This window comes from Anabrus simplex, chromosome 2 (genome assembly GCF_040414725.1).
Source record: "Anabrus simplex isolate iqAnaSimp1 chromosome 2, ASM4041472v1, whole genome shotgun sequence".
Classification (NCBI taxonomy): Eukaryota; Metazoa; Arthropoda; class Insecta; order Orthoptera; family Tettigoniidae; genus Anabrus; species Anabrus simplex.
The window spans coordinates 281,255,187-281,280,909 of NC_090266.1; the positions used below are offsets into that span (position 1 = coordinate 281,255,187).

At 38.9% G+C, this 25,723-nt stretch overlaps 1 protein-coding gene across 1 annotated transcript in view; it reads right to left on the minus strand.

The window, feature by feature from the left end:
* The window catches only part of LOC136864053 (thioredoxin-2), a 60,183-nt gene extending 37,029 nt beyond the window's left edge, over positions 1-23,154 (minus strand). The window contains exons 1-2 of the mRNA XM_067140583.2: positions 22,966-23,154; positions 8,681-8,785 (exon numbers count right to left, since the gene is read on the minus strand). Of these exons, the coding sequence (XP_066996684.1) occupies positions 8,681-8,785; positions 22,966-22,989 (129 nt within the window). The 5' untranslated portion in view covers positions 22,990-23,154. The remainder of the gene's footprint in view (positions 1-8,680; positions 8,786-22,965) is intronic.
* Positions 23,155-25,723: the final 2,569 nt, after the last annotated feature.

The following is a 25,723-nucleotide window of genomic DNA, read 5'->3' on the forward strand; positions in this document are numbered from 1 at the left end:
AATGTTGGATTTATGCCAATACATATTGTATTAGTGTTACTCTAGTAACATCAAGAATAAGACAATGGTTCATAATACAGGTAATTATTAACCTCATAAAATCATTATACAGGGTGAACTAAAATTTGCGCACTCGGGCGACACAGAGCGACTCCTCACATGCCAGCAATCAAAAAAGTCTCACAAAAGTTCCTCCCGCATGTATATTCGGCAGGAGAACATTGAAGAGTGGCAATCTGGCAACACTAACCAGATGTATGGTAACTACCTCTGTAAGCACATATGAATCGTGCTGTACAGTTGGTGCAGTGGATGGAGTCTTGGGATAGCATGCAGGAGGTCGACGGGTCGATCCTGGTTTGACGTCTGTTTTTTATTTTGTAAATGTAGTCCACGTGGTACGGTATCTGGCATCTTAATCATCAACAGCGATTGCAGCGGGTCCTCTAGAAACCATTTACACTTAGGCATACATAATCTGTTTACCCTCCAGGGTTGGCTTTTCCCTCGGACTCGGCAAGGGTTCCCACCTCTACCACCTCAAGGGCAGTGTCCTGGAGCGTAAGACATTGGGTCGGGGGATACAACTGGGGAGGATGACCAGTGCCTCGCCCAGGCGGCCTCACCTGCTATGCTGAACAGGGGCCTTAGTGGGGATGGAAAGATTGGAAGGGATAGACAAGGAAGAGGGAAGAAAGCAGCTGTGGCCTTAAGTTAGGTACCATCCCAGCATTTGCATGGAGAAGTGAGAAACCACAGAAAACCACTTCCAGGATGGCTGAGGTGGGAATCTAAACCACCTCTACTCAGTTGACCTCCCGAGACTAAATAAACCACTTTCCGGGAATCGAACCCGGGCCTCTGAGGGTGGCTGTACATTTCGTAACAGCTTTCCAGCCATCTGAACACGTGACAGTGATTCTGTTAATTCCAACGTGGAAATTATTCCTCAAAGTAGTGAAAGTGACAGCAAAGCACAAGATGCCTCGGAAGTAATGGGAAATTCTGATAACCAGAATGTTGGTCAAGTCGGCGCAGGTTATGTTATTGGCAGTATGAATATTTGAAGAAATCTGTGAAGGGACTAGTGTGAACTGTTGATATTTTTGTAGACTGTTGTAAGGACTTTGATCACAACAGAGGAAAAAAGAAACTGACCTAAGAAAGCAAAGATAAGCTGCAGATTCGAAATTCGTGAACTCAAAATCCGTTTTGAGAAACAACTAGCTTTACTTAGCATTCCCAATGAAAAGTGGAGAACTAAGGGAATATGAAAGAATATACTTTGTGTAAGAATGTCATGTTTCAGGATTAAGTTATCTATCAGAAATTCTCTTGTTAGAGCAAAATACTTCCACACCTCCGTTCAAAAAAGGTATGATCGTATTTTATGATAGCAGGAAATGACTTTTTTCTGTTATCTTCATGTAGATCAGTCTTTCAACTTTCTATTGGTGTATAATATGGATTTATTAGGACTAACATGTGATTACAGGCATGATTTTATTTTCATGGTGTATATTGAATATAACTGCAGCATCTGACAAACCTGCAGCAGTTCTAAGGTTAAATATTGATATTACCCATACATCTTTTGCACCAATCAGGTACTTTTTTCCTTCTGCCTCTATCATTTACACACACACACACACACACACACACACACACACACACACACACACCATCCCTGCTGCTTTTCCTGTTTCCATTTGTTTAACATCCATTTCCACCTCTGCCATTGCAATATCAATCTGCATTTCTGGATCATCCTCATTTACTACTACAATATCTTCTGCATAATTTCTCACATTCAGGAAGTTTATCGAAGTTATCTTTCCACATATTCTTTACCTCCGGGTATGTTGTTACATTTCTACTCCTTTCCTTCACTTGTTTTCTGTAGATTTTTCTCTTTTATATTTTAATAAACTATACATCCTTTTTTTCACCATTTACATCCTTTTCCAACTCTTGCGAATCTCTCAACATTTCTTTCTTTTCCTCATTTACCACTTTTTTTACACTTGTAATTTCCTGATACTAATCTTACTTCTTTCCTATCTATTTCATTCTTGCCTTGCCATGCTTTCTTTTGTTAAACTCCTTCACCTTTCCATTCCATCAAGGTGTCTACTTTTCCTTCACTCTTGCCAAAGTTCTGCCACAAATCATCTCTGCACAGTTTAGAAATATGTTTTTTAAATGTGGTCCATTTTTCCTCAACACTTTGTACACAACAGTATATTACTACACAAGTTATCATTGAATAAATCAAATTTTGTTTTTAGTTCACATACATTCTGATAAATTATTTTTTATCCTTGCCCTCTAAATCTTTTTAAAATCAACATTAGTAACAATAGGAGAACCCTAACTTTTTGCAGTTTTATTGTTCCATTTCTTACCCATAAGAAAGCAGCCATTTTCTCTTCCCTTCTGACCTGCAACTGCCAGCAATCTCCGCTCTAGAGCCAGACTCTCACCGACATATACTGTATTGTGTCCAGGTAGCCCAAGGTGTCTTATGCTGAGATTCCTCTTCACTCTTAAGATGTTTGATAAGACTGCCTTTATGAATCCTCCTAATAAATTTCACAATAATTGAACATGCTCTTGTCTCAGATGCTTTGGCAGACTGTGGCATGCATTCACCACACTGTGCATCACTTCCACATCAAAAGTCTTTCCCACCTGTTTCAAACTCTAGTACATTCTCATTCCTACATTCGGGAACACCTCCCTTCTGGAGTACAGGTCCGACTTAATTACACGATCTCTGAAGCCTTCACCCTAGAACGCAGCTGAGCATTCACCTGTGTTAAAGACTCAATCTGAGACATTGCGCTATGGCATACTGCTGATTTTTTTAGTGGACTCACATTATCATTTTTCGCAACATGCATTCAGTGAATTACCCAGATCAGTTTCTCTCTGGCACTGTTCCAATTTAATGGCTTTCACTTCCTATAACTTGTTTAAAAGTTAAATTACATCACTTACTAATTACAGATGTTTTTTAGAGAATAGATCCAGATACTGTTTTTCCCAACAGCACTGACCAACTTCCCACAATACCTGTTTTTGCATTCACCACACTGTACTCTTCCCACCTTCACCATCTTTCTTGCACACCATACATGTATTACACTGAGGTGAGAGCCCTGTATATTTTGGAAGTTTATTATAAGATTATGTCACTTAAGAACTGTTCACTCTATATTTAAACTACACAATTATATTTTAAAAACTCTACTATTTGTTATTATTGCCCAACTTCCAGAAATATTAGATACATACACAAATTATCAGGAGCACAACATTCGCATGCTACTCACTCTGCCACCATCTTCAGGTTCTTTGTAACTGTGCGGTCCTATATTCCACTCAGCTTTGTGGCGACTGTCCTGGACATGGCCATTCTTCTCTTGATTTCATTAAAACACCCTTGCGTATTAGAAAACATGGATCCCTTTAGAGTGAAGAATATGAAACAAAGCTTTCGCAAAAATTAAGGAGCTCTCAAGTAACCGATTCATAAATAATCAGTAGAGAGGGGGAAAAGTTACTGGACTGAGCGGTTTGGGTCATATGACAGTGAGCTTGCAATCAACAGATTTGTTTGAATCCTACCATGGACAGCCCTGAAGATGGTTTCCCATTCTCACACCAGGCAAATGCAGGGCTGTACCTTAACCAATGCCACAGCCATTATCTTACCACCCTTGCATCAACAAAAGTTTTCAATGTATTAACACATTGGAGACTCCCATACTGGAATTTTCTACCCTCCATAAATTGCAGGGTTTTTAATTGTTTTTGAAACTTTTTCAATGCTATGGTAGACCCTGATAACTTTTGGAATATTTAGTAAGATTACACTATCTTCTACAGAAAAATGAGTTAATTATCTTAATAGTGCAGCAATTTTTAAATATAAACTTATGAAGATAAGTTTTACAAACGAAAAAATCTGACACAGCTATGGATGCCAGTTTGGTTAATACAGTAAAACCTCGTTAATTTGAAGTCGTTGGGACTCAATAAATAGGACTTCGAATTACGTGATTTCAAATTAACCGCCAATTCGCAATTCAGAAGTACCAACCCTTGCCGCGGTACAAAATATTCTAAGGCCCGTTACTCCATGCCGTTAACCTTGATTCACAGTTCATACCTTTCAAATGCCATGAAAAAAGAATTATTTCCAAAATGTATCCAAGAAGGTGCATTTACAGTACAGTACAGTATTCAAATAATGAACTTGGATATCTCACTGGCAAACATAACCTCACGCAACAAAAGAAAAAAAAGCACGATTCAAAGACTAGGAGAAATCTATGCTGGATTACTATACTGTATGCATTTTAGATCCCTTTGTATTTACACAGAAAGTACCTGATGCCCTTAAAATCGAACTTTCCTATGACTATCCTTGTACAATTTCCCGCCATGGCACTTCTCTCATAGGTACTTCAGAAATGTAAACACTTGCCGCATCATAAAGACCCATTAATGCATGCAATCACCTCGATTCACAGTTTAAACTTTTCAAATGCCATGGAAAAAAAACTATTTTGAAATGTGTCCCACAAGGTGTATTTACAATGTTCAAATAATGCACTTGGATAAATCACTGACAAACATAACCTCACACAACGAAAGAAAAATCACATAATTCAAAGACTAGGATAAATTATGCTGGTTCCCCTGTGCAAACGCATTATTTTTTTATATTTCTGTACCGTTTTCATTTTTAGATGCTTTGTACTGGCATGGAAAGTGCCCGACGCCATAGCAATTTGCAACGCACTACAATGACCGCCACCCTCGTACAATTCCTGGGCTGGCATTTTCTCCTTTAAAACCATAAGACAGTTTGGGCTCAAATTAAAATAAAGCAATGCAGTTTCATCGGCAATTGCAATATTGTTCGGTGCCTACGAATTTATTATATGAGCCACGTCTTTTCGTCGACTGTCGGCATCGCCAGTGTTCGTGGGTTCTGTTTTTCTGCACACTGCCTGTTGCATGATATTACGGCATTTCTTAAAAGGTTGAATACAAAATAATTCAGATTTCATTCAACTTAAAAATCATGAAGCGCACTGTAGACCCACTGAAGTGAGTAAGTGCGGAAAGCTACCCTTCCACGTTCCGGAACACTCCTATTATGACCCGGATAAATTTTGAGTTGAAATTACTCTGTAACTTACTATTGTTTGAAAATGTAAAAGGCAGTTTCGAATTAAATGTCTAAATTTCGGTAATGGGGCAGACATTGTACTTCAAATTACGAATTGTCTGTATTTCGAATTGAACTTAAATAACCTCTTACCGCTGCACTAACTACTGCTCAGTGTGCACATTAACGTAAGTGGCTTATACGGTGCGAGAGCTGTGTCAACACTTCTATTTTTATTTTTTATACGCTTGGCCATCTGGAGTTCCCACTTCGGGGACTGTCATTTCTAGCCAAGCCCTGCATGTTCTATAAATTTGAGCGAAATCGATGGCGACGAGTAGGGAATGCCCCCTTGTTAGTGAGATTACTTTAACTCTGTTGAAAGTGCAGGTAGTGAACAGTTCGGTAACATATACAGTACAATAAACATGATCTTATACTGCAGTAAAGTAATTGGATGAAGCAAAAGCAGAAGCGAATATTATGCAGACATGTCTTATACAGTGAGTCTCTCATCGGTTGGCCAGCAGGCGCGCCTAGCTTATCTGCCTCTCATTAACTCATCACTTCCTGTTACACAGCGCAACGACAGCATGCGAATGCCCGCACATCGCAATTCAGGCACGTGGTTAGAACTTTTATTAAGTGTTGATCTGTCGCTCCAACTTTTCAAGTTGTAAAATGCTACTTCGGGGTACAATTCTCACAATGCCTCCACGTATACACTGTAGAAGAAAGTGTATTTATGTACGATAATTATGTGAAAACAGTCTTGCAGGGAAGTTGTTAGGCGATTTGTAACAATTTCTAGGTATAAGCCCTCCACACAGAGACCATGCGGAAACTCTAAACAAACTGAGAGGAACCGGTTCTTTACTCGATAGGAAAGTGTTAAAAAAACATGTACTTAAGAAAAAAGTCAATTAAATTGGAGAAAAATTAAAACATACCCTACAAAATCCTTAAAACTACTTTGACAAGAAGCCAGGGTTGAGGAGCTCAGCATGGCAGCCTATGAAAATGACAACTGAAACCAGACAAGGTAACTGCAGTACACGAACTGTATCCACATGATCATGATAAGCGGGTAAGTTTTTGTAATTGGATGTTTCGAAACATTCATGATGAAATAATTGATCCATGCTTAATATTTTTCTGTGATGAAGCATGGTTCCATTTACATCAACATGGATATGTTTCAACACCGAAAAACATATTGGAGTACAGAAAACCCCATTGCATATAAGAAATTCCTCTACATGACGAATGGTTGATGATCATGCCAGTTGTTTAAAGGGGCCTAACATCAAGGGCATCAGCCCCTAATGGTACGAAATGAAATAGCAAATTAAAAGCCCAAAAACATCCACTGATCACAAATCAAAAAGTGAGCACGAAGAATGAATGGATGGATATGAATTTAAAACTATCGGTGGAACCGACACACAATTCCCCAAATGCAGAAGCCAGTGTAGAAAAATAGTATTACTGACCAAGGGACTGCTTCTATAACAATACCAAATCAATGATACTTGTAGTCGAAAGGGGTCCAAAATCCAAGTCAGCAGCCCCTCACAATGGGACTTATTGCTAGGAAAGTAGAACCACGGTGTTGGTCATGTTGCGGTACTAATCAAGAGTAGCGTGGACTCTATACCAAACATTATAGTACTACTGACCTTTGGTGTTTCGCACATTGCGGCGCCATTTACAGACAACGCAAACCTATGGTGTTCCTCATAGTGGGTACTAATCACAGGCAAGCCAGAACCATGCGTTCCCTCATCCCATGGTGTTGCTCATAGTGCTACTAAGCACAGGTACTGTAAAAGCCGCTGCGCTCTTGTTTGCTGCTCATCACAAACCTATTTGATACCAAACATAGTGGTACTACGCGCAAGTAAAAACGACCCATGGTGTTCCCCACATCGTGGTACTAATCACAAGGAGTTTCATGGTTCTAATATAATCATCCCTTGGTCGCCCCTTTTAGTCTCCTCTTACAAGAGGCAGGGGATACCTTGGATGAATTCTTAGTCTGCGTCCCGCACCCACAGGGGTTTGTGTGTGTGTGGTCCGCAAGAGGCATTTTATTTCCCACAAGTCCGCCAGCAAGCCGGTTAGGACCCCCCCACCCGCCACCTGGGACACGCAACGTGGGAGTATCGCCTCTCCCCCTGCTACGCCAGCATAGTAGGTTCGTGGCATGACGAATGGATCGGAATATGGTGCGCAGTGAATGGACAGAATTACAGGACCTATCTCCTTTCAGAGCACAATTAACGCACAAAAATATGGGGATAATATACTCAAACCATTTTTTGACAAACTCGCTGACACTGCCGAAGTGGATATTTTCAACAAGACTGCCACCGTGCATACACGTAATGACAAACTTGCCCGTGTTATTAGCATGGACTTACGACCATCAACAGTCCACAGATTTAACCGTTTTTGACTTATTGAGGGAGGAACATAAAAAACAAAGTGTATGCAAGAAACCCTCAGATGTTTGACGAACCGAAGGAACACATCCGGAGAGAAATAGCCTTAATTACGGAAGACAAACTTATGCATGTGAATCCGTGTTTCATAATATGAACCCAGAAATGTGTGGGTGCAAGTGGAGAACATATTCAACATCTCCAGTCATAAGGTGCAAGCTTATTTTCTAACTTTAAATTTTTATCTCGTGTCATGAACGGATAAAGCGAGCTAAGTGCTGTCCTCATTGGTAAGTTGCGGGACTGACGGTTCCACAGGAGGCATATAAGCTGGGCGCGCTGACCAACCGATAAGAGAAACTCGCCCTAGATTTCCCAAACAGGGTAGTGATGTTCTTGTACTCTATGAATGAATCTTCATTTAAGATGCTCTTGAAGACCAAGGTTCACCAACATCAACATGACCAGGGAGAAAGAAAAATTTAAAGGAGTTTATTAGCCGTAACACTAAGTGTTATGGGGTGTGCCTACTAGCTGTTTTGAATTGGAAGGTACCATCAGCTGGTGTATGTGTGAAGGGTGAATAGATCAGAAATTCTACTCACTGTAGAAGAACTAATATTCGCATACTTGGAACCATAGGCTGTGTTATCACTTATATGAACTTGCACAAAGTTTCATTTATGATCTACCAGAACCTACTAAACTGATTACAATATTAATGAGTAACAGGAAAATTTTCCAAATATCAAAACTAATGAAGACCACCTTGTTAAAATTCCAATACCTTTCTGTATGTCATACTGGCTCCTCAATATGACCCTCTCAAAAGTACTTCAACATCAAGGTAAAAAAAATCACATTTAAAAAAAACATTGGACAGTCAGAATAAATTATAAATTATTATAATATTATAATTATAATATAAATATATAATATAATATATATAATAATATAAATTATAAATTAAAATATATAAATTATAAATTATAATTAAATTATAAGAAAGCAAATTATAATTATTCAAAATGACAAGATGCAAAACACTATTTACCTCTATCTTTGGGGCAATCATTTTGCATGGTCCACACCAAGTGGCAAAGAAATCCACAACCACAAGCTGGGATCCTGCCTCATTAAGCTTGGAATTGAAATCATCCTGTAAGAAAATATTATTACAAATGAAATAATACTTCAAGCACTTGTGAGTCAGATCTTTCAAATTACAAAGAAGAATTTGGAACATATTTTAGAGTATTTTATAGTTATGCTAAGTAGGCATAATGCTAGACCCCACAATATATAGCCACAGTAGCAGTGTATCTACAATTACATAATATAAACTTCATGTTATCTCCATATTTTGACTTCTCAATAGGCTTGTAAGAGAGTCTCAAAAGTTCCCACCTACAAAAGTTTCTTCCATTTATTTACAATGATTAGTACATGTTTCGCCCTAGAACACTGGATATCAGCTAAATCATGAGCAAGATGTAAAACTAAAAACAAAAGGTATCAGAGCAATACGTTAATCTAAAACTATGCTGATATTTTGTCTACATTAAAATTGCACTCCTGCAAAGCAGTCAGTTGCATTAGGCTCTTAACAGCAGGATGTGGATGATTTGACTTAAGGCCGGCAGATATATATATTTCCTGTTCAACACCGTAACTTTTTACTAGTCCGACTTTATTAAGAGTTTACATAAACGTACCACATAACGTAAGCTAAAACTTAATATTCACATCTTCAAATACCAAAGGCTGCATTTTAATGTCAACAACAAATCTGGTTTACTTCAAGAACTTCCATCAATGCCACATCAGAAGACATTTTCAACGGACACAAACCTGTGGAAATATAAAAGATAAATGCAGTCAGTCTCCTTAACGACTTTCAAGAGTTTAGAATCATATCTACCACTACAGTGTTACTACACTTGTTTTGGCAGTGTAGTGTCTGTACGAATGATTTCATAGTAGTATTGCTTTAAGAAGTTTATGCTTACATTAAAATGTGTTTATCGTGGAGCACTATGCAACTCCATTACGGAGTACTCTTTCGATTCATCCAAAAATTTCCTGGAGTCAGCAACTCTCACACGAAAGATCTGCGAAATATTCAGCAAGTCACATCAAACATCTCACACGATGAGATTAACCGACTGCCTGCAGACCTGTTAGGTATTAAACATGTTGCAAACATCTTTATTATAATGCCATGTTAAAATTTTAGTCTCAGTTTCACAAGAAATAGCATTCTATGACTTATTTGAAGAGTAGTGTGCGCACACACACATTTTACCAGCTAGTGGATGCGTGCCAATGCCCCAAATTGCCACGACTAGAGGGGCGCTGCTGCAGTACTAAAATAAAAAGCTAGGCGTGTTGACATTCTATTTCTTGTTAATAAAATAATTATAATAGAGATTGTAAACATAGTTTAGAAATCGAATGGTAGTCTCAATGTGCTGCAGTGATTATGAACAAGGGATTCTAAATTCAGTTAAAAATTAACAGTGTGTGTTTAGTTATTTATGAAAAAGTTTCTTCTACAGGAAATATGAACAAGTAGAGAAGGAAATAGGTCATTGTGCAATAGCTTGAAAATAATTATACAAAAGTTAAGTAAAGAGAGTTCGAGGAACATGAAGATGAAAATGAGCAGCAGTAATACAAAACATTAAGCCAATTGTGCAGGTTCAAATGAGTTCCAAGCCAGAGTTTGAATCCCCGGAATCCAGCGATACAAGTCAGATGCTGCAAATCCTCTAGTTATGTTGCAAGTCTAGTCAAAAAGATAATGAGTACAGGAGGAAAGCTGTGGATTTTTGGCTGAATAAAGGTGACAAGAAGTTACATTCGTAGTCACATGTCTGCAGAAACTTGCATATGCTGTCAGAGAGAACTTTATTTGCAGATGAAGCAAGTTTCGCCTATGCCCTGAATCTTATAGAACAAAAAAAATCAATCTACAAAAGCAGTACCCTTGCTAGGAGGAAGATAGAACTGAAGCAGTTCTATTGCAGGTACCCATGTTTGTGAAATAAAAGCATATAAAAATTATGTAAAATATTACCAGAAGAATTAAAACAGACTGCAAATGTGCCATATGCAATAATTTTGTGTTGCTATTGGCCAACTTGCTGACGAAGTCAGGTTTGCTATTGTCTCTGATAGAGCTCGGGTCACATCTGCCCCCAGGGCAGCTACATTCAGCCGAAATAAGAGAAGCAGCCTATTTGAAATCGTCAAGACTAGCATGGGATGTGACTGGGAGAATTTAATCTGGTTCCTAGAACATTTGCATGAAGAACAGATCCACTAATTTCTACTCTCAGCAAGCTCACACTATTCCGCTACAAGAATAAAGGAAGGTTAAGTTATTCTCATTAATTCAATTTTCTAACACAGAATGGTCACTTTTTAGCAGAAGACCAAATGGTCTTGTCACTTGCCAGACCTTCCCGAAGCACCAACGAATGGTCTAACCACACCACCCCAATGACCCAAGCAGACTTATGCTGTTGTCCAGAGATATTAGAGGCCTGTATTTCAACTTTCCATCACTCTTGAATATATATTGCGCTGCCATTCAATGCTTCTGCTGTGTAGGTTAATGCACCAATGTTGCCTGCCTGTTTAGTGAATTCCAAAATCTTCTGAGCCATGTCATGTTGGATTTCTGACCTATCTCTTAGGTACCCGCAAACAAATCTTCACAAGAACGAAACAAATACTTACAATAGTGGGCATTTGCAATTTCCATGAACTATAATGAAAATCATTTATGTGCATCACATGCTACAGTCGAGTCCATTTTTTTTTTTATTTTTTTTTTTTTGCTAGGGGCTTTACGTAGCACTGACACAGATAGGTCTTATGGCGACGATGGGATAGGCAAGGCTTAGGAGTTGGAAGGAAGCGGCCGTGGCCTTAAGGTACAGCCCCAGCATTTGCCTGGTATGAAAATGGGAAACCACAGAAAACCACTTTCAGGGCTGCCGATAGTGGGATTCGAACCTACTATCTCCCGGATTCAAGCTCACAGCCGCGCGCCTCTACGCACACGGTCAGTCCATTCAAGAAAGAACAAAATCAAGAGCAGGAATACTATAAAAATGTATATTCCACTTCCATGCTCATGAAGCAGAAAAGGATAAGGCTGCAGAGGAATTTCTTGAAACCTGCAAGGAACAATTTATCCATTACTCTCCGTCCTCCATGTACAATACATATCGAAGTAGATTTTATCATTGACAGCTACCAAAACGAACCATCTTAGTAGGGGAAAACTTTCTCGCATCTGAGAATATGGTATTCGAACAATCACACAGAAAGTTGATATCTGCAAACTCAAGGCGATAGGCCTACACCCTCTGCTTATCAGTGAGCTTTTGTTTCTTAGCTGCTCGTTAGGATTATAACCCTGCCTCATTCAAATGTCTCAAGGCCACCCTTGACCTGCCAGGTAAATGCGCTGCCTAGCGTAGCTGCACTGTGTTCATGAACAGGATCGAATCGGCCTCAGCAAATAAAAGTCCTTGCATATGCGGATGATATACAATATTGTTATTGGCCACAATGAATTAGAAATTAGTTATTTGTGGACCTAGAGGAAATGGCAGCAAAAATTGGCTTACGGGTAAATGATAAAAAGACATTACATATACAGCAGTGTGCAATATTTCCTGAATAAACATTTTCACGATTAACTGAAGCTTTGGGACACGTACATTTACGTAAAGAAAATACAATTTATGTGATTTATACATATTCTTTGCACTCATTAACATACATTTCAATGTTTCTATGGCATTTATGACTGACAAATTAAAACACATGAACTGAAACATATCAGCGGTGTACTCCTCCTTCATGGGGCCTTTGGGCTCGTTTAGATAGTATTGTATCAATGTTTGGTACTATCGTTTGCGTACTGGCAAGTCGCGAAACATTTTTCATCGGTGAGCCTACTTCTGTGTCTAGATTTAGAAATCTTCATTAATGAACACGTATGTTCACATAAGTAAGTTGATCCGAATCTACTTACCATATGAGCATTAAATGTGTACAATCTATGAAATCTCTCCCCTGGAAAATGAACATAAAATTAAGTCAAAATGTTAGTGCTGGCAAACTTGTATTTCATTTCAGTACCACACTAAGTCAATTACTTCTAGCTGCAGTTCTAGTCTAACAGTTTGCACATACACTGAGAAGGGCATAGTGAATACCTGCAGATCTTTTTCTAATGCCTGAATATCTTGAAACCTACTCTCAAACTTGCCATATAGTGACTGAAAACCTGTTTATATTCTTCTAATGTTCTTTAAATGTTATTCAATATTTTATTACATATGAAACATTTTGCTGTGTTTTCTTGAATTATTAAATACTCTTCTTCCCAAGAAGGTTTGAAACTTCTTGGCGTCAATGGCCTATGCTGCGCTGAAATCTCTTCCATAGTGAATGCAACATTAACCGACTACATTTGAACGTCGTGTGGTGCGAGGATAAAGACGGAAACACTACCGTCACCTCTCATGAGTTCACGCGTATCATCGCAATCAAACCTGTCCAGAAAGATGTGCAATACCTTTATGCCACTGGCCTGTAGTACGTACTTTGTCATGCACTTCCCTTACTTCTTCCCCAACTTTCTCGCTAAGCTGCTCCATCTCGAGAGCGGGGAGCAAACTGGCTCCGAAGGCATTTCGCTCCCGATTGACAATGGCTGATTTAGCCCATCTAGGAGCAAGAAACTAATGACTTCTAAATTTGTATGGTCAGGAAAAGATCGCTTGTTCACGAAGGAAAATATGTGCTCACTGTCAGAGAAATAAAGTTACTCACTACTGTACACCAGATTTATGTGGTGTATAAATCAACAGAAGCATGCAACTATGCTGCAAATAGTGGTAAAATATCCACTTAAGTATGCACTTATTTTCAATGCTATTAAATGCTTTCAGGAAATTCAAACATAAGAGTCCTTCACTCCCAGTCATGCAATTCTCCCACACCAATACAAAAAATGATCCTGAATAAACTGAAAGAAAAAAAATCAGAGCTGCAGCTGTTCCATTAGTGCATCATGCACAGTTTGCGACACGTCTATCGGAATATCGATGTTCATTGTTAAAACATATGCACACGGCACCTAGATGACTGTGTTAATACACACTATAAATCACAATTGGTAGGTTTGTAAGAAAACAATGTAAAAAGCAAACTTGAAGAAACACACTTAAATACACAATCCTCTCATTTTACACTGCACACTACTCTTGTCTAAATTGCTTTGCAGTACACTACAACAACCTTCTCCAAGTTTTCGGGTATAAATCTGTGGCGTTTGTTAAAATGAACTTCAATGCGAGGAATGATCTATATCTATGGATTTGACAGGACAGTACTTGAATTCGGGAGCGAGTGTAAGGGTTGAACATTCTGGTAGATCCACATTGGCACCAGTCAAATATTTGTTTACAGGTACCATGGTATCGAAGCTCTGATTTCATTTGAGAGCATCACGATATTTTGTTTGCAGAAGGAGTCCAAGGGTTTCCTGGGATACTTTCCAGTTCACGCTTCACTTTCTCCATGATCTCCAGCGAATCACTAAGATGCAACCCACGTGTTCCTAGCTTCTTGATTTTACATTGAAATCTTACCACAGCTGAACTGTTCATTTAGAATAAGGTCACCATTCCGAAAGAGTTCACAGCATTAATTACTTTACATTTACTTCAAGACTGCTTCTAAAACGTGTTAAAATAGGTATGCATCATAAAGTCTAAAACACAAATCCTAAATTTGAAATTTATGCATTAATCTCAAATATATGCAAATAATTTGTCCAATTTTGTCCTCAAACACACTTCCTTGAGGGTTTTGGAGGTCTACATATCGGCAAACAAAACATGCATTTGCATACAAATCGGAAATCTACTCGTCTTGCAAATCCCCACTGGGCAAATATGAAGAACCTCCTTCAAATGGCACCATGTACTTTGACAAGTTCTTGCAGGTGCCGTCTCAGCTCCCTGTATTATCCTTTAGGCCAGGTATCGTCAATCGAAAGCAAAATGGTTCGGAGCCAGTTTGCTCCCCACTTTCGAGGAACGAGAGCAGATTAGCAAGCAAGTAGGGGAAGTACATGACTTCATACGTACTGAAGGCCAGTGGTGCAAAGGTATAGCGCATCTTTCTGGACAGGTTAGATTGAGACACGATACGCGTGAACTCTTGTGAGGTGACAGTGTGTTTCCGCCTTCACCCTCGCATCACACGGCGTTCAAGCCTAGTCGGTAGATGTTACATTTACTGAAGGAAGAGAGTTCAGCACAGCGTACGCCATCAATGCCAACAAGTTTCAAACCTTCCTGGGAAGAAGAGTATTTAATAGCACAGCAAAATGTTTAATACGTAATAAAATCACATTAAAAAATTTAATCTGCAGTGCCAGTATTCCTTGTGTCATACCACCAAGTATGATAAATATGACGGCCAAGAAAGGACAGCTTTGCTAGAACTTGAAAAACAACACGTTTGAGGTACGTAAGCTTCATATGATCCTACGCAATTCTTTATAGGGCGAGTTTCTCTCACTGGTTGTAATATAAAGTTTGGTAATTCTGCAGAGATGATTTATGTACTTATGTATGCATTTATGTTTAATTTCATGATTTTTAACAGGAGGATATGCATTCCAGTGAACCTGCTATTCGGGCCAGCTACAAAATTGCAGATATGGCGTACTTTTGAGACCCTCCAGTGAGGGTGCATTTGTGAAAGAGCAGTGTTCTCCCCATGATCATATATATTTGTACTAGCTACACAATATTAATACATAGGCCTATTTGAGTCATTAGGTGTTCCAAATGAAAATGTAATTACTGTAAATCTGTTTAATTAAATCTTCATTATTGTCAGCATAATATCAATTACGTCGGAGTTTCAATCTTTAGCTTGATTATCACGAAGTGTCATGCGCGAGCGATGTCTGTATTAAATTGGAATCGCATACGAGCACTCTGTTCCGCCCAATGTCACAAACCCATATGGAACTCCTCCGCGACCGAGTGGTGAAGTTCCGGTGTTACACGATTGTGATCGAGCAGTAGAACACCAGAAGTTGAAAATACTCCATTATGACTTGTTTGTGATAACACTGAAATAGTTAAAGTTCGGCATTAATATTATTGTTAATGCCCTGAGGGGACTACATTGAAATTTTACTATATTCGTACTTTTACGTAGTATTCCCCGTCCGGCTACTCATTCCTGCCACCCAGCTGATGAAAATTTCTGGGGAGAACACTGAAGAGTATACTTCTGGCAGCTGAGGCAGTGTGTCTAGAACAAGTGGATGATTTTCACTCTCCTCTTCCACAATTACTTGACCATGTTGAAGCTTTCAAGCGAAAAGTACTACTGTGGGAATGTCAGTTTGTGAAAAAAGACAACACATTTTCCCACTTTGACTGCAGAGTTGTGTCTAGCTCCAAACTATTACGATAAGACAGAAGAATATAAAGAGGTTTTAATGTCATGACTAATTTCAGAGTCGCTTTCACGATATTCAGGCATTAGAAAAGGATCTGCAGGTGTTTGCAACACCCTTTTCAGCGGATATGCAAACTGTTAGACCAGAGCTGATTGACATACAGTGCGATACGAAAAGATAAGTTTGCAAACACAAAGAGTTTGACAGAATTTTATGTTAGTTTTCCATGGGAGAGATTTCCTAGATTGCAGAAATTTAATGCACATATTTAAAGTATATTCAGAACAACTTATTTACATGAACAGATGTTTTCATTAATGAAGATGTGTAAATCAAGACGCATAAGTAGGCTCATCGATGAAAACTTGAAATATGCTTTACGACTTGCCAGCACGCAAATGATAGTACCAAACATCGATACAATACTAACCAAAACAAGCCCAAAGGTCCCGTGAAGGAGTACATCAGTTATATGTTTCAGTTCATGTGTTTAATTTGTTGTCAGTCATAAATGCCATACAAATATTGAAATGTATGTTAATGAGTGCAAAGTATGTGTACAAATCACACAAATTGTATTTGTACTTGTGAAATTGTGAAAATGTATTTATTCAGGATGTATTGCACACTGCTGTATATTCCTTTATCAATGAGTAATTTTGTTGTCCTGTTATACTCTAATCTGCGTCCTGTTTGTCTCATGATCCATGCTCCAAATTATTATTATTATAATAGCTGTTGTTCACACGGTAACATTTCCGAGCAGCAAGTACAGTACGGCCACAGCATGCAACCTGCCTGTCCGCTGCTCTCTAGTCCCGTGCAGACAGCTGTCCAGAGCGGAGAAGTGACACTGGCTCCCTAGAGCAACTAGGCGATGTCTGCTTTAGGCATTCTGATAACCACATCCAGACTATCTTCTAACCTAAAAAATGGCAAAACCTGTAATGCGATGTCTCTCGATAAGCATAACTATAGATGAGCCCACTATTAGGTAGCCAGAACTACAAGTCCAGGAGCATGGGCATAATATACAGGATTGCCACATCTCCAGTGAATATTTACTGTATCAGTGTGTGTGCTCTAAGCGTTGTCTATGAAACGTACACTCATAAGTGAACTTACTATAAGCTATTATTATATAAGGGTTCCACTTATGTACCCCTTATTACATATGTATAAGTGCTGTCTATGAATTTGGCCGTAAGAGACTTGCCAAAACCTGTGGCGTTTAAATGCAACATGCCATAACTTATCACCCACAATGTAATGGCAAGTAGAACGTTTACACAGAGCATTGAAGTAAGCACTTCGAGCTCACAACTACATACACTGGATTAACACATTACCAGCTGTTCTGCTGGGCTTACATGGATCACATGAGACTTGTAATACTTCAATAGCGCAAATGGTGCACAGAAAAACTTAGGCTATTCTTGCCATGCGGACATTATAGGCCTGGACAAGACCATTGGTCTGGAGTGTATTGTACATGGTTTCCTTAACATATTACATTTTCTTGCACTTTTATTGTGCTGGGATTGGTAACGGATTATGATTAACATTATTGACGGGAACAAGTCACGTGCCACTTTACATTGGCCAATAGGAATGCAAGCAGGTACTTCAGAAACGAAAATGGCGTGTAATACTCTGTTAGGTTATAAAAGTAAATGTACTTCTTGGTGCGGGATGGTGGACTCCTGGACATCGCAATAAACACATCTCTCCTGAGATGCATTCCAAGTAAGATTTCATTAATTTCCACTTATAACAAATATGTTGTCAACCGGGCTGGAGTAATACCCCTGAACTTTCTTACTGTCCATTGTTTGGAATTTTTCTCAAATCATATCTATGTACTTCTAATTCCCTTGTCCTGGAGATTTTCTACCCTTATTCGTCTGCATACAGATTTCACTTTCTCTACCCTTGGCCTATACATACTTGGTTCACTACCTGTCATAAGGGTTTGTATCATCAAAAAATCCTTGCAAAACACAAACATTCCTAAAAGATTTCCTGAATTTGAAGTCGATTAAGATACAGTCTATTATGGATCTGGTACCCCTACCCTCCCATGTGTAGCAGTGAATAGCATTATGCTTCAACGTATTCATAATTGCCAATCCAATACTAACACAAGCCCAGCAAACACTTCCCATTCTATAAGCTTACATTTCTTCCCCACATTTACCAATCACCCTTTTGGATCCTTCAGTTCTATTTCCAACTCTCGCATTGAAATTGTGCATTAAAACTATTATATCCTTGCTGCTGACCCTGACTACGATGTTATTCAATGATTCATAAAACTTAACTTCATCCTCACATGGTGAATATACCGATAATTCTAGTTCTAATTCCTCCAACCACCAAACCTACCCACGTCATTCGCTCATAAGTACCTAGCAGAAACTATGTTGTGTGCAATAGTATTCCTGATGAACAGCCCAACCCCACACTCTACCCTTCCCGTCAAGTACACGTTACAATCTCTTACATCTTCATCATCTCCCCTTATCCCGAATATCATTAACTCCTAACACGTAGAGATGAATCCTCTTCGCTGACTCAGCAAGTTCTTAGTTCTATAAGTCCCATTAATATTTACAGCTTCCCATCGAATTTCATTTCACTCTCCAAGTTGTTACCGAGTCCCATGCCTGTTAAATGGGAGTGGGAACTCCGTTACTCCCACAGGTTCTAGGCTTGCTTAAAACATTCTGAGCGTGCTCTGTGAAAATTCCGTGAAGCAGGATGTTACCCTACTTACACGTAGTCTAAGTGAGGATCTCTGCTCTAATGGGTTAGGGACCTTCAGTGGATTGTATAGTCCTAGCCGCCTGAGCACAAGGAGGGCCATGACTCTGAACATGTCCGAGATGCCCCCTTTCCACAGCAACTGGTATCCCGACTCTCAGGACCACTTATTATCCGCACACTATCTTGGTGCATTTACACCCTAGTGCTGAATCGGTCAACCTCGGCGATCGAGATTCGTACTGGCAACCTTTGAAACACAAACTATGAATCGCTTAAGCATCGTTGTGCGGCATCTAGCGTACACTTTACGTACTAGTACTGTTGTTTACACAACAAAGCAAAAGTATAGAATTCATGCTAGGAACAAGATTCGTACCGAGAAATGTTTTTTAATGTTATATAATGCGTATGTGACATAGTTGTTGGCTTAAGATGATAACAGTTTAGAAATTGCATATCGATCGATCATATTCTCGATTCAATTCAGATTTCATTTTCATTCAGTTGGCAGCACCAGGCAGCACTATCGATACCGGGACAGCTCCCTCCTTACTCCTCACCGCCGTACACAAATGCACCAAGATAAAGTGTGCGGATAATACTAGGGATTGCCCATGGTTCACAAACTGTGACGTAACTACAGTAACCCACACCATAAACCATGATTATGATTGTTGTTCAAAGGGGCCTAACATCTAGGTCATCTGCCCCTAATGGTACGAAATGAGACTAAATGCAATGACCATATTTGAAGTCCAAAATTCATCCACTGAACCAGAATTCAAAACGTGTTCCAAACATTTTAAGTACTACTCACAAGTGTTGTATGTCGCACAGATAATGCAGACTTCTGGTGTTTCTTACATAGGTGTACTAATCGCAGGGAATCTTACTATTCTGTGGTGTTCCTTACATAGTGGGTACAAATTGTAGGCAACGCAGACCAACAAAGCCTTTGATAGAGTGGAACATGGAATATTATTAAAGAAATTGGAGGGAATAGGATTGGACGTAAGGGTTACACGTTGGATAAGAACATTTCTAAATTCAAGGGTTCAGAAAGTCAAAGTAGGAAATAATGTATCTCAGGAAGAGAAAGTTTGGAAGGGAATTGCACAGGGTAGTATAATCGGTCCGTTACTTTTCTTAATATACACAAATGATTTAGGGAACAATATAACATCAAAAATAAGACTGTATGCAGACGACATAATTGTTTATAGGGAAATAAACAACATTGAGGATTGTTCAGAATTACAAAGGGACCTTGAAAGTATCCAACAATGGGTTGAAGAAAATAATATGAAGATTAATGGAGGCAAATCAACTGTTACAACTTTTACAAACAGGAGCTTTAAAACTGAATTTGAATATACTTTGGATGAGGTAGTTATCCCAAAAGATGGCAAGTGCAAATACTTAGGTGTGAGATTTGAAAGTAATTTGCACTGGAAGGGTCATGTTGACATTGTTGGGAAAGCATACAGATCGTTACATATCATAATGAGGCTACTTACATGATGCAACAAAGAATTAAAAGAAAAAAGTTACTTGAGTATGGTTCGTCTATTATTGGAATATGCAAACAGTGTTTGGAATCCTCACCAAGAATACCTAATAAAAGAAATAGATAGTGTGCAGAGGAAAGCAGCAAGATTTGTAACAGGGGATTTCAGGAGAAAGAGTAGTGTATCAAATGTTAAAGGAACTTGGGTGGGAAACATTAAGTAAGAGAAGGGAGAAAACTAGACTTATAGGATTATATAGAGCCTATACAGGAGAAGCATGGGGAGATATCCGTGAGAGGCTTCAGTTGGAAAATAATTATGTCGGCAGGACTGACCACAAATATAAAATTAGAAGGAATTTTAGCAGAAGCGATTGGGGTAAATTTTCATTCATTGGGAAGGGTGTGAAGGAGTGGAACAGTTTACCAGGGGTAGTGTTTGATCCTTTTCCAAAGTCTGTACAGATAATCAAGAAGAGAATAAATGGCAACAGAGAAAATAAATGAAGTGTTAGAGGGCATTCGACCAGTGCAGCTTATTGTAAATAAAAAAATGTGTGTGAATAAATTAATTCCATCCCCTGGTCTAAGGAGTTTGGACAGCCAAAGTAGGGGACTGCCTGTAGGGGTGAAGTACAGTGGGGACTTCGAGGGCCCTGGGACCGCTACGGTAGCTGTGAAGGCCCTTCAGGAACTCTGACAAGTGGTGGCAAAAGGGGCTCTGGTTAAGACGCAGCAGGTCGTTATGCTACTTAGGTTCCAAAATGGGTAAAAAAAAAAAAAAAAAAAAAAAAAAAGTACATAAATTCAATGTAAATTTTAATCTTATACCAGTTGTATAGTATTATTTGAAGTAATTCCACATACTGTGTATGAGTTGTAAGTATGTTTGTAAGTATAGGAGATATAAGTGGAATTTTGTAAACAATATAAATTTATTAAGGAGGAGCTGTGTGTTTAATAGAAAACATTGTTAGCGTAAATTGTATAATATTGTATTATAGGAAAATTTTTCTCTTGTTAATTTAATATTTAGTGCTTGACAATGTATTTTAGTGTACCATTTGCCACCGAGGTAGATACCTCATTTGCAAATAAAGAGATTGTGATTTGATTTTGAACAGTATTGCAAAAATAGTGGTAATCACTGGCAACGCCCAGACCCATGGTGTTTCTCACATAATGGTACAAATCACAGGCAACAAGAGTCTGTGACGATCCGCATATAGTGGTGCTAATCACAGGTACTAGAAACCCACAGTAAACCACACTCTGCTGCTACTAATCACAAACCTATTGTGTACCTAACAGCGGTACTACTCTCAAGTAAAAGCAACCCTTGGTGTTCCCCACGAGATGGTACTACCAAAGGCAGTTTCATAGTTCTAATTCAATCATCCCTTGGTAGCTCCTGTTAGTAGCCTCTTACGACAGACATGGGATAAAGTGGTTGTATTATTCATCTGCGTCCCCAGCCCACACAAGGTTCCACCAGCTGGAACACGCCACATGGGAGTGTCACCTCTCCCACAATGTACCATGATGGGAACATACATTTCTTAGAATTTTGTGCAACAACTACATGCAGTGTCTCAAATAGGATAACCCATGATAATCCATCCTCAAAACTATTTAGATATGACCGAGCAAGTGGCTGCGCGGTTTTAGTCACGAAGCCATCAGCTTGCATTCGGACTTAGTTGGTTAAAACTCCACTGTCTGCAGCCCAGAAGATTCTTTTCCGTGGTTTCCAATTTTCATAACAGGTACCTGAATTAAGGCCACTGTCGCTTTCTTCCCACTCCTAGCCCTTCCCTTCCCCATCGTCGCCGTAAGACCCATCTGCCTCTGTGTGACGTACTGCAAATTCTATTTATCTCAGTGTTAATGGTCCTACCACTCGTATAAAAAAATAAAACTTAAAACCCCGCCCCTCCCAGAGAGGCCGATCATCTTCGAAGAGCTTGCACACATGAAACATGACTAACGTGAATTACGCAATATATATTTTTAAGAAAAAGCCGTTGAACACGACAGGCGGACCACAGATCCTGGATTCAAGGACAAATCACGATCAATAGGTAAATACCTAAGAAAAGGACACAAAAGGCCAGAAAAATGATTATATTTACTAATGTAGTTTACATCCCCAAACATCCACGAACCTCAAAACATAACCCTAAAACACAGATAATAAAGAGACTCGCGACTTATATCAATCAACAAATGAAAGACATACTTAAAAACACAGGCGAATAAGCAAAACGGTCTGCACATTGATCCTAGTCACCCTGAAGAAATGCGATGAATTAGTACAAAACGACGTAAATTATAGAAACATAAAATACGAAGAGATACAATACGAAATGAAACTAACTGGTACCTACAGTATTCTTCAAAATAGCAACTCCCATCATATACATGGGAACATATTCCCACGTGAGTCTGCTACACTTAATATATGCCAGCTTTCTGCTGGGAATCACACGCATTATACTGTTCCACAAACAATAAGTTACCTTGTTACATTTGAGAACTACACTAAAATACTCACCATATCTTTTACGTGGTGAGCCATTGTGCCGTCAAGGAAACTCTGCTACACTGGGGCGGTACACAACTTCAACTCCCTTCGGCCTTAAAATGACAAAGCAAGGATGTGTCAGCGGTATTAAAGTTCACCTTTTCCTCGTTACGCAATAGCGATGAGCAAGCTAGGAGTCTCAAAGGCAAAAGAGGAAACCAATTCCATACAGCAATAGCAGATAAGGCGGTTAAGAGATTCTCAGAACACCAATGAATCACAAGACGATGCTGCTGCCTATTGGATCAGTTAGTAACTAGTCTGCAATCTTTTCCTACTTCATTGTGGGCATCTAGAAGTTATTTATTTATTTCTTTAGATATTATCATGATGGTTAAAGTATAAATTTATTATTCAAAATGCAAGTCAAATGTAGTGTCCATCACATGAAAACGGTATATTAACGAACTAGCTTTCTCCGTGCACGGCCGATTGGATACCCCGCTGTGACCCCTTCCCCTTATATTATACTTCCTCTGACAATCGCTTAGGAAGCCCAGCATAAACATGTAATTGGAAAGTTTCACAATAACGCCACTGGAGCGCTGGCCACGTAAGTCACTGAGGGAAAGCTGTATACCGCAAATTACCACATTTATATTGTTTCGCTGTAGTAGGAGTTGGTAATGTGTTTGTAATGAGGTGTTTGTTGGCTTCTTATTGAAAGTTCATAGTTATCGGTTAATTCGTTTATTTTTTATTGTGTAGTGTGGCCATATGATTTGTTTTAAATTGTGTTTACAAATCTTGGAATGTGTGATATGTCATATGCGCCTCTTTGTACTTCAGACGGAAATGTTGTGCAAACGAGAACAAAAGTAATGAATGGGCCAAAATGACTTCTCGCCATAATTTCGTCCTAAACAAGAATTCTAATTAATGCACAAAGTCGTTTTTAACTTGCGAAGTGTAGTGATTTGTTCTTTAAATGTGTTAGGAAATTTTTTGAACATGTATTGCTGTGTGCATTTTTGTACTTCGAACAGGAAAAAGAGCAAAGGGACACTACCTTTTCACGAATCCCGGTAGACCAGGAAAATACTAAGGAATGGCTCAAAGCAATTTCTCGCGATACATTAGTCCGTAACACTAGGCCTACTTATGATTCTTTTATTGTCTGTAGCCTTCATTTCAAAGAAAACGATTATACATTTTTAGACAACATTAGAACAGTACCGGTAGTAAAGACAGATTCTGTACCATCAATGTTCCCTAACTATCCTAGTTATAACGTGACTAGTACCAAGAGTCCTAGAAGAAAATTTACTAGAACGACACCACCCTCACCCAAGAAACGCAAAAGAGTTGAATCTGCCTATCATATTCAAAATCCTGAAACAAGATGTTCAACAGCCAATAACGAAAGTACAGGCAATTTTTCAAACGTCACTTTCACTGTAGAACAGCTAGAATAAAGGGAAGATATGCCTGAAGCAGGAATGACATTACAAGCACAAGGATGACAAACACCTAAGTTTGTATTATATCTCCCTACATCCAACCTTGAATTAGCACTTTCATGTTAGTTTTTCGTTTCTATTTTCGGCTATTTATTACCCCTAAATTTTCTTTCATTGAATAATACTTTAGGCGGATTCATATTTGCCACACGACAGCTACACAACACATGTGTATCCATCTATCAGATATAATCTGATATTTGACATTTAAACACTGACAAGTGAGAACCATTTCTGTTATGACAGTAAGGCCAAAGTATGAAGCGAACTGTTACCTGTGCAATGAACAGTTTACCAAGTATTTACACAAATTACTTTTCACTCATTGAAATTTTGTTTAAAATTCTAGTGCAAGGTAGAATGAAGTAAAATCTGAAAATACATATATTGAAATTAAAATTTAAACATGTTTGAATTAAAATATTTACGTTCTCCATACACCGAATGTTTATTTATTGCCACATGCTTGACGTCGCACCGACAGAAATAGGTCTTGTGGCGACGATGGAATAGGAAAGGGCTAGGACTGGGAAGGAAGCGGCCGTGGCCATGCTCGATGTGAAAATGGGAAACCACGGAAATCAATCTTCAGGGCTGCTGACAGTGGGGTTCGTACACACTATCTCCCGGATGCAAACAAATAGCCGCGCGACCCTAACCGCACGCACAATTCGCCCGGTAAACCGAATGTTTATGGAGAAAAAATAAGACTTTTACGTTTTGACCACGCCCCATTCCTGACAGCAACACTTGAAGAATTTTAAAGCTCTAATTGAACAGTGACCCTTAATATCAAGATTAACAGCAGCGGACAAAAGTATTGTGGTAAATTCCGCTATGTACCAAAATGTTGTAGTTAATACAAGTTATTACGATTATTCCTCACAGTTAATGATTATCAGTTGGGCTATTCCATCTCTCCGCAGTTTCATTTCACGATGTTATTTTGGCAAATATCAACGGAAGTCGCCTCCAGGATTAATCATTTTAGAAGTATTAGTCAGTGTACAAATACTCCTTCATTCGTCTAAATTAAGATAAAACGACAATCAAAGTCAGTATCAGAACATCGTTATATTATTATGGCAAATATCAAAGAAAGTAGCCTTTAGGATCAATCATTCAACAGTATTAACCTATGTAACATTCTCCATGCCTCTAAATTACGTTAAATCGGCAATGAAAGTCAATAACGTTTTCATAGAGGAGCATACATTTCCACCGCAAAGACTTAGGCCGTCAGCGCCAAGTGTCGAGCTATGAAACTA